Source organism: Bombina bombina, chromosome 2, assembly GCF_027579735.1.
Source record: "Bombina bombina isolate aBomBom1 chromosome 2, aBomBom1.pri, whole genome shotgun sequence".
NCBI lineage: Eukaryota > Metazoa > Chordata > Amphibia > Anura > Bombinatoridae > Bombina > Bombina bombina.
Window position 1 is genome coordinate 499,039,587 of NC_069500.1, and position 9,770 is coordinate 499,049,356.

The window sequence follows — 9,770 nt, forward strand, 5'->3', positions numbered from 1 at the left end:
GTGGAAAAAAAGAAAACAAGAAAAATAGAAAGATTTAAACATATTGAAACAATTCGAGTGCCACGCAGGGCCTCATCTTGATAAAAAAAAAAACATAGGAGATTAATACATCCAATAGTACATAGCTTTGACAGCTTGTACCATGTCTAACCACTATTATCTGAAAAATACAAAATAAAAATACAGCATTGGATCTCTGATGTACATGTGACCAAACCCGGAAGTGAGCACGCAGCCAGACCACGCCACAGCAATTCGGCGTGTGAAACACAGTTTGGTACAGCAATTTGCGATTGAGCATAACAACAAGGCTCCTACTCCTATAAGAAATCAAGTGTCAGTGCAGCAACTAGCGGATTCTAACAGCGGACGCTCTCTGGTTCAGATAAGTGTACTAACATTTGTGACATATTGGAATGTGACTGAACTCTTTTGCAAATCCGCAGTATGTGGAGGGTCAGCCTGGTCTGACTCTGGTTACTTGTCACGCTGGTTTGCTGCTTTTGATTGCTCTCTGCAGTTTTGTCAACATTCCTGCTATCTGCCTCGCAAATTTGTTTGCAGCTTTGCTATTACTCATCACTCTTGCCTGCTTATGGATGTTTGCAATTTTTCTGCTAAAGGCAATACCGCTATATGTGGAGGGTTAACCTGGATTGACTCTGATTGCATCTTTAGCACCATTGAATATTAAGATTCTGCTTCATTGCTAACAATTTCATTGCTACAATTTTACTTGTATAATTGCATGCACTATTCTGTGATTGCTGGCATTTCATTATTGTATGTGTACTTGAATTTCTTTCAGAGCACCTTGTATTACTTAGATCCCTATTATTTTCCCTGTCTGGTATTGATCCCTTGCGCAGTCTTGGGTACCGTGTACAGCCTGGGTGTAGTAATATATTAGGTAGCTTTGAATGGCATACATGTTATTTTGCATTCCAAGATGTGCACATCTCCAGGGTATAATATTGTCTCATGTACTTGAGCTATTTTCTAAATTTTGATGTTATGATTATATACACTTATGCAGCTGTTTGCTAATTTTTCTGATATGACAATATACATTTATGTAGCTATTTGCTTTTTTGGGAACTAAGGTATTTCATTATTAAACCACTTTTTGCTTATTGTGATTGTGCTGGTCAGAGACTTTTTTCTTAATTTTTGAGCTAAATTTCAATTTTAGAAGAGTCCTTGATTCCCGATCTGTTTTGGTCCATTAATTTGTTTGGCCCTTGTTCTCTTCTTATAGTTTGTTGAAAAAATAAATATATATATATATATATATATATATATATTTGTGAATACATAGAACATATTCTTCTATGTGAAGAACATTGGAATGTGAAATATTCATGCAAAATGCTTCCTCTAGCAGAGTTAATACGCAAGCGGGAGCGTAAAGTACTGCTCCACTTGTAATCTAGCACTAATTAGGTCATGGGGAGAACATATTTAACAATAAATATAAGTTTAGTCCATTTTGTTGTTTGTTAATGAGCTACAAACAAAACAAAAAACGTTCTGCTTTTATGCTTGTGTGGGGTTATGTCCCTATAAAGCCATAGAGCTGTGCGCTTACTAGTCAGTGATAAGTTGTTTCTATGGGTGACCTTAACACAACCATCAGCTTCCTTTTAGTTCTTTAAATCATTCCTTTTCATGAAAAAAAAATATGCTCAACTTTTAGCAAGTTTAAAAATAGTTTCATATCTGTTTAACTAAGCTGCTCTTTGCAATTATTCTATAAAAGATAGTACAAAATAATCAAAAGGAGAATGTGCTTTGTTAAACTATTATGACATGCAACATTAATTTGCCATTACCATAAGTCATTTGTAAATTGTTAGCACACATTTAATTGAACTATTCAGCCACAAATATAATATAGGTAGTGTTGTTGTATATATGGTACACAATTTAGTGATTGGACACTGAGAATATAAAGAAATAAAAAAAATTCCAATGTCATAAAACAAGTATTTTTACTGCTAGGATTTTGCTAATTGCATTTTTCACATCTCTGTTTCTTAGACTGTATATAAAAGGGTTCAACATGGGTATTATGAGTGTGAAAAAAACAGACCCTGAAAGATCATGGTCTTTATACTTGGAATTAGGTTTTAAATACATGAACATAATGCTTCCATAGTATAACACAACAGATATCACATGTGAGGTACAAGTAGAGAAAGTTCTGTATCTAACACCAGTGGAACTCATTTTAAAGACAACAGACAATATACAGAGGTATGACAGAAGAATGGTTATAAGGCAAAATATGGTAATGGAGCCAGTGAAAGCAAACAACAGGATCTCATTGGTAGCTGTGTTTTGGCAAGAGAGCTTCAAGAGTGGATGGATATCACAAAAGAAATGGTGAATATCAGGCTTGCAGTAATCAATGCTAAAGGTGGCAACTGTATGGACGAGAGAGTGAAGAACGCCAATGATATGTGATATTGTTACTAGAGTAAGACAAAACCTATTGGTCATGATGACTGAATAACTCAGGGGGCTACAAATGGCAACATACCTGTCATATGCCATAAATACAAGGAGAAAACATTCTGAGGTTCCAAAAGTCACTCCAAAAAACAATTGTACTGAGCACTCTATAAGGGAGATACTGGAAGACTTCATCAACAAATTAGCTAACATATTAGGACAAATGGAAGAAGAGAAACAGGCATCAACTAAGGATAGATTAAAGAGAAATAAGTACATGGCTACATAAAGCTGAGGAGAGATCCATATAATAAAGGCTATACCAATATTACCAAAGACTGTAAGAAAGTATACAAATGAAAACAACACAAAGAGAGGCAACTTAAGCTCAATATTCTCAGTAAGTCCAAAAAGGACAAATTCAGAAACCACAGTCCTGTTCCTCTTATCCATTTTATTCATCAGATCATGACCATAGCACAGAGATTAATTCAGTCTCAAAACATCAGTCCAGATTCATGATGTTGCTGAGGAGCCTCATTATAAAAGCAAGATATTGTTCAAAATCCATTGTGCATTGCTTCCCCTACCTTTTCAAGTGTTTTATTAGTAGACGTTCCTGCCTTTAATATCTATAGCTGTGCAATGTACCCAGTACATGAGATCTTGCACATCAAGGGTCCAATGATCTAAAGCTCTCAATTATGGAAAGATGATCTAAGAAGCCTTGTCAGTACTGTGATGTCCCTCAAAAAAATATAGAAAAGCAACTTGAGAGCTATTTATCTTGCTATGAATGATTCTGGAGGTGGAGAGACAGTATAGTAGAATGCTCAAAAAAAAAAACAACCCAAAGATTTTGTGAAATTTATCTCCACGTTGGTGAGTCTTTGATCATTAGGCCCCAAATGAGAATCATTAGAAATGTGAAAAAGCAATAATTACATTCACAACACTTAGGAAACTTACACAAAAATGTTTATGTGAATGTTTGTGATTCAATCGCTGGGTAGAATGAATGGAGTCTGCAGGGTTTGATCCAGTACTCAGAATTCTTAAAGTTTCTATTGCTCCTGTGAAGTATCCTGTCTTACATTTGGGTCTCACTATTTCAAAGCTGAAGAGGTTGTCTCATTTTCATTTTTGCTTTGTTGAGGCAAGTTTTTTTCCACAAGATATTAGTTTTTAATGAGCAGGTTTTATTATATCTAAGCCATTCACTTTTGAAAGAGTTGAAATTCTACAATAAATAATAATAAAGGAATATGGACAATTAAAAAAATATTTTTACACATTTAAATTAAATATTAACAAATCAATTTTCATATGAACCAAACAAGATGTTAATGTATTCATAACATTTTCATACTCTGCCTGTATTTCAATTTATTGCAGTACTACACAAAAGTTTTGTGATTACAAGTTTTTTTTGTTTTATTTGACATGTAAACAGAGTATGCGCAAACACGTTAATACTAACAAAAAAGGTAAGCACTTAACATTTACCGTTTTCAATATTATAAAAAGATGCTGGAATTGGTTTTCTGGTGGTTTGGAATAGAAGTTCTCCCCACACAAGGTGTTATTGTGTCACAAATGCATTGTGATTAGTGGTAACTGCATGATCTTTCATACTCCTCTGACACGATACCTACGCAGATGTTCCCGTACTGCTGAGCGGCAGTGGAGAAAATATAGGAGTTCAGCTGATTTTCAACAGTACAAATTTATCTTGAACTCCTACTACTCTGCCCTTAATTTCCATAAGCAACACTACTTCTCTACTCTTATCTCTAATCTTTCTTCAAACCCAAAACGTTTGTTCTCCACTTTCAATACTCTTCTCCGCCCTGCCCCACCTCCTAATACAACTTCTCTGTCAGCTCAAAACTTTGCCAACCACTTCAATAACAAAATCAACTCCATCAGAAATGAAATCAGCTCTCAACATAATTCCATTCCCTCACCCCCTCAAATGCTCTCAATCAACCACAACCCACATAAACTGAAACTTAGCTCATTCTCCCCTGTTACTGAGGAAGAAGTTTCGGCACTTATACTGCGCTCTCACCTCACTACCTGTCCCCTTGACCCTACCCCCTCACAGCTACTCCCCTCCCTCTCTGCCACCCTTACCCCTATACTCACACACACTTTCAACCTCTCCTTCAGCACCGGTATATTTCCCTCATCGCTGAAACATGCACTGGTCACACCTATCCTCAAAAAACTTTCCCTTGATCCTACCTCCCCATCCAACTACCGCCCTATTTCCCTCCTCCCTCTTGCATCAAAGCTTCTCGAAAAACTAGCTTATGCACGCCTTTCCCATTTCCTTACAATAAACTCCCTCCTTGACCCATTGCAATCTGGATTTCGTCCCCATCACTCCACAGAAACAGCAATTGTTAAGGTTACCAACGACCTACTTACAGCAAAATCAAAAGGCCACTTCTCTCTGCTTATTCTCCTTGATCTGTCCGCAGCCTTTGACACTGATGACCACCCTCTATTGCTCCAAACCCTCCAATCCTTCAGCATATGTGACAGAGCCCTCTCGTGGCTCTCTTCCTACCTGTCAAACCGTACCTTTAGTGTAGCCTTCTCTGGGGCCTCCTCTGCCCCGTCACCACTTTCTGTCGGAGTACCGCAAGGCTCTGTCCTCGGTCCCCTTCTCTTCTCAATCTACACGTCATCACTAGGTTCCCTAATAAAGTCCCATGGTTTACATATAATTTGTATGCCGACGACACCCAAATCTACTTCTCTGCACCAGACCTTTCTCCTTCCTTGCTAACCCGTGTCACTAACTGTCTTTCTCACATCTCCAACTGGATGTCCTCTCACTACCTCAAGCTAAATCTCTCCAAGACTGAGCTCCTTATTTTCCCCACTTCTTCAAAACTCTCCACCCCAATCTCTCTATAACTGTCGACAACTCCATCATTACCCCTACCCCGCATGCCCGATGTCTTGGGGTCACATTTGACTCAGATCTTTCTTTCACTCCTCACATTCAGTCCTTAGCTAAAGCCTGCCGCTTCCACCTTAAAAACATCTCTAAAATTAGACACTTCCTTACACAAGACACAACTAAGATTTTAATCCACTCTCTCATCCTCTCCCGCCTCGATTACTGCAACTATGTCCTCTCTGGTCTCCCCACCTACCGCCTAGCTCCTTTACAATCCTTAATGAATGCCTCTGCCAGACTCATCTTACTTACAAGTCGCTCTTCATCTACTGCACCTCTCTGCCAATCTCTTCACTGGCTTCCTCTTGCCTCTAGGATCAAACACAAAATTCTCACTCTGACATACAAAGCCCTCAACTGCACTGCTCCCCCCTATATCTCAGATCTTGTCTCCAGATACTCTCCTTCCCGTCCCCTTCTCTCTGCTCAAGACCTCCTACTCTCCTCCTCTCTTGTCACCTCATCACACTCCCATTTACAGGACTTCTCCAGACTGGCTCCCATCTTGTGGAACTCTCTGCCTCGCTCCACAAGACTCTCTTCTAGTTTTAAAAGCTTCAAGTGCTCCCTAAAGACTCTACTGTTCAGGGATGCATACAACTTACGCTAACCTTACTTGATACCAGTTCCTCTCCTCCATTGCTATCCCCTGAAACCCCTAGCACGTAAGCTTAAGAGTCCAGCTGTTTGTTGATCACCTTCTCAAGAGCTGACTACAACAGTGCAACTCTTGGCAGGGCCCTCTACCCATTTGATCCCTATAACTGGGGTTTTTTTGTACTCCACCTTTGTTAATAGTGCTGCGGAATCTGTTGGCGCTCTACAAATAACCGATAATAATAATAATAATAATCTTTAATAAATTAGAATGGCTTTGAATTGTAAAACCCTGCAAAAAGCCCTGACATGGGAAGCAATATTTGTTGTTTAACCCTATGGTAATAAATCCTAATAAAAGTATGTACTAATTTGCTAATACAGATTTTTATTCATATACTGTAAGCAGCAGGTTGATTATGGGTAGGCTGATCTAATATGCAAGAATAGTAATCTCAATGGTGAATAAGCAAATATAATTTATATTAATATTAAGTATATTTAAATTGTTAACAAAGATTTGGAAATATTCAAATTAATATTCTGTTTAATTATATATACAACCATAAATATTAAGTAGGTATAATGTTAAAAATACCAGAATTTATTGGGTATACTGAGATATATTAACAATATTCCAAATGTGTATATTAAAGGGACTGTCAAGGCCAAAATAAACTTTCATGATTCAAATAGGGCATGTAATGTTCAACAACTTTCCATTTTACTTTTATCACCAATTTTGCTTTGTTCTTTTCGTATTCTTAGTTGAAAGCTAAACCTAGGAGGTTCATATGCTAATCTCTTAGGCCTAGATTTAGAGTTCTGCGGTAGCCGTCAAAACCAGCGTTAGAGGCTCCTAACGCTGGTTTTGGCCGCCCGCTGGTATTTGGAGTCAGTCAGGAAAGGGTCTAACGCTCACTTTTCAGCCGCGACTTTTCCATACCGCAGATCCCCCTACGCCATTTGCGTAGCCTATCTTTTCAATGGGATCTTCCTAACGCTGGTATTTAGAGTCGTTTCTGCAGTGAGCGTTAGAGCTCTAACGACAAAATTCCAGCCGCCTGAAAATAGCAGGAGTTAAGAGCTTTCTGGCTAACGCCGGTTTATAAAGCTCTTAACTACTGTACCCTAAAGTACACTAACACCCATAAACTACCTATGTACCCCTAAACCGAGGTCCCCCCACATCGCCGCCACTCGATTAAAATTTTTAACCCCTAATCTGCCGACCGCCACCTACGTTATCCTTATGTACCCCTAATCTGCTGCCCCTAACCCCGCCGACCCCTATATTATATTTATTAACCCCTAACTTGCCCCACACAACGTCGCCGCAAGCTACTTAAAATAATTAACCCCTAATCTTCCGACCGCAAATCGCCGCCACCTACGTTATCCCTATGTACCCCTAATCTGATACCCCTAACATCGCCGACCCCTATATTATATTTATTAACCCCTAATCTGCCCCCCTCAACGTCGCCGACACCTAACTTCAATTATTAACCCCTAATCTGCCGACCGGAGCTCACCGCTATTCTAATAAATGTATTAACCCCTAAAGCTAAGTCTAACCCTAACACTAACACCCCCTAAGTTAAATATAAGTTTTATCTAACGAAATTAATTAACTCTTATTAAATAACTTATTCCTATTTAAAGCTAAATACTTACCTGTAAAATAAATCCTAATATAGCTACAATATAAATTATAATTATATTATAGCTATTTTAGGATTAATATTTATTTTACACTCAACTTTGTAATTATTTTAACCAGGTACAATAGCTATTAAATAGTTAAGAACTATTTAATAGTTACCTAGTTAAAATAATAACAAATTTACCTGTAAAATAAATCCTAACCTAAGATATAATTAAACCTAACACTACCCTATCAATAAAATAATTAAATAAACTACCTACAATTACCTACAATTAACCTAACACTACACTATCAATAAATTAATTAAACACAATTCCTACAAATAAATACAATTAAATAAACTAGCTAAAGTACAAAAAATAAAAAAGAACTAAGTTACAGAAAATAAAAAAATATTTACAAACATAATAAAAATATTACAACAATTTTAAACTAATTACACCTACTCTAAGCCCCCTAATAAAATAACAAAGCCCCCCAAAATAAAAAATTCCCTACCCTATTCTAAATTAAAAAAGTTACAAGCTCTTTTACCTTACCAGCCCTGAACAGGGCCCTTTGCGGGGCATGCCCCAAGAATTTCAGCTCTTTTGCCTGTAAAAAAAACCATACAATACCCCCCCCCCAACATTACAACCCACCACCCACAGACCCCTAATCTAACCCAAACCCCCCTTAAATAAACCTAACACTAATCCCCTGAAGATCTTCCTACCTTGTCTTCACCATCCAGGTATCACCGATCCGTCCTGGCTCCAAGATCTTCATCCAACCCAAGCGGGGGTTGGCGATCCATAATCCGGTGCTCCAAAGTCTTCCTCCTATCCGGCAAGAAGAGGACATCCGGACCGGCAACCATCAGCCAATCAGATTGAGCTCGCATTCTATTGGCTGATCGGAACAGCCAATAGAATGCGAGCTCAATCTGATTGGCTGATTGGATCAGCCAATCGGATTGAACTTGATTCTGATTGGCTGATTCCATCAGCCAATCAGAAAATTCCTACCTTAATTCCGATTGGCTGATAGAATCCTATCAGCCAATCAGAATTCGAGGGACGCCATCTTGGATGACGTCCCTTAAAGGAACCGTCATTAGTCGGGAGACATCGGAAGAAGAGGATGGATCCGCGTCGCCTGCTTCAAGATGGACCCGCTCCGCACCGGATGGAAGAAGATCGAAGATGCCGCTTGGAGAAGATGTTTGCCGGTCCGGATGTCCTCTTCTTGCCGGATAGGAGGAAGACTTTGGAGCACCGGATTATGGATCGCCAACCCCCGCTTGGGTTGGATGAAGATCTTGGAGCCAGGACGGATCGGTGATACCTGGATGGTGAAGACAAGGTAGGAAGATCTTCAGGGGATTAGTGTTAGGTTTATTTAAGGGGGGTTTGGGTTAGATTAGGGGTATGTGGGTGGTGGGTTGTAATGTTGGGGGGGGGTATTGTATGTTTTTTTTTACAGGCAAAAGAGCTGAAATTCTTGGGGCATGCCCCGCAAAGGGCCCTGTTCAGGGCTGGTAAGGTAAAAGAGCTTGTAACTTTTTTAATTTAGAATAGGGTAGGGAATTTTTTATTTTGGGGGGCTTTGTTATTTTATTAGGGGGCTTAGAGTAGGTGTAATTAGTTTAAAATTGTTGTAATATTTTTATTATGTTTGTAAATATTTTTTTATTTTCTGTAACTTAGTTCTTTTTTATTTTTTGTACTTTAGCTAGTTTATTTAATTGTATTTATTTGTAGGAATTGTGTTTAATTAATTTATTGATAGTGTAGTGTTAGGTTAATTGTAGGTAATTGTAGGTAGTTTATTTAATTATTTTATTGATAGGGTAGTGTTAGGTTTAATTATATCTTAGGTTAGGATTTATTTTACAGGTAAATTTGTTATTATTTTAACTAGGTAACTATTAAATAGTTCTTAACTATTTAATAGCTATTGTACCTGGTTAAAATAATTACAAAGTTGCCTGTAAAATAAATATTAATCCTAAAATAGCTATAATATAATTATAATTTATATTGTAGCTATATTAGGATTTATTTTACAGGTAAGTATTTAGCTTTAAATAGGAAT

General features: G+C 37.9%; 1 protein-coding gene across 1 annotated transcript; it reads right to left on the reverse strand.

Moving 5' to 3' along the window:
- Positions 1-1,974: 1,974 nt before the first annotated feature.
- Positions 1,975-2,907, reverse strand: LOC128647041 (olfactory receptor 141-like). The gene has a single exon (XM_053699853.1). The coding sequence runs from the start codon at positions 2,905-2,907 to the stop codon at positions 1,975-1,977; it is 933 nt and encodes a 310-aa protein (XP_053555828.1).
- Positions 2,908-9,770: the final 6,863 nt, after the last annotated feature.

Coding starts and splice junctions, on each gene's coding strand:
- LOC128647041 (XM_053699853.1), bottom strand. CDS start 2,907: ATGGATAAGAGGAACAGGACTGTGGTTTCTGAATTTGTCCTTTTTGGA.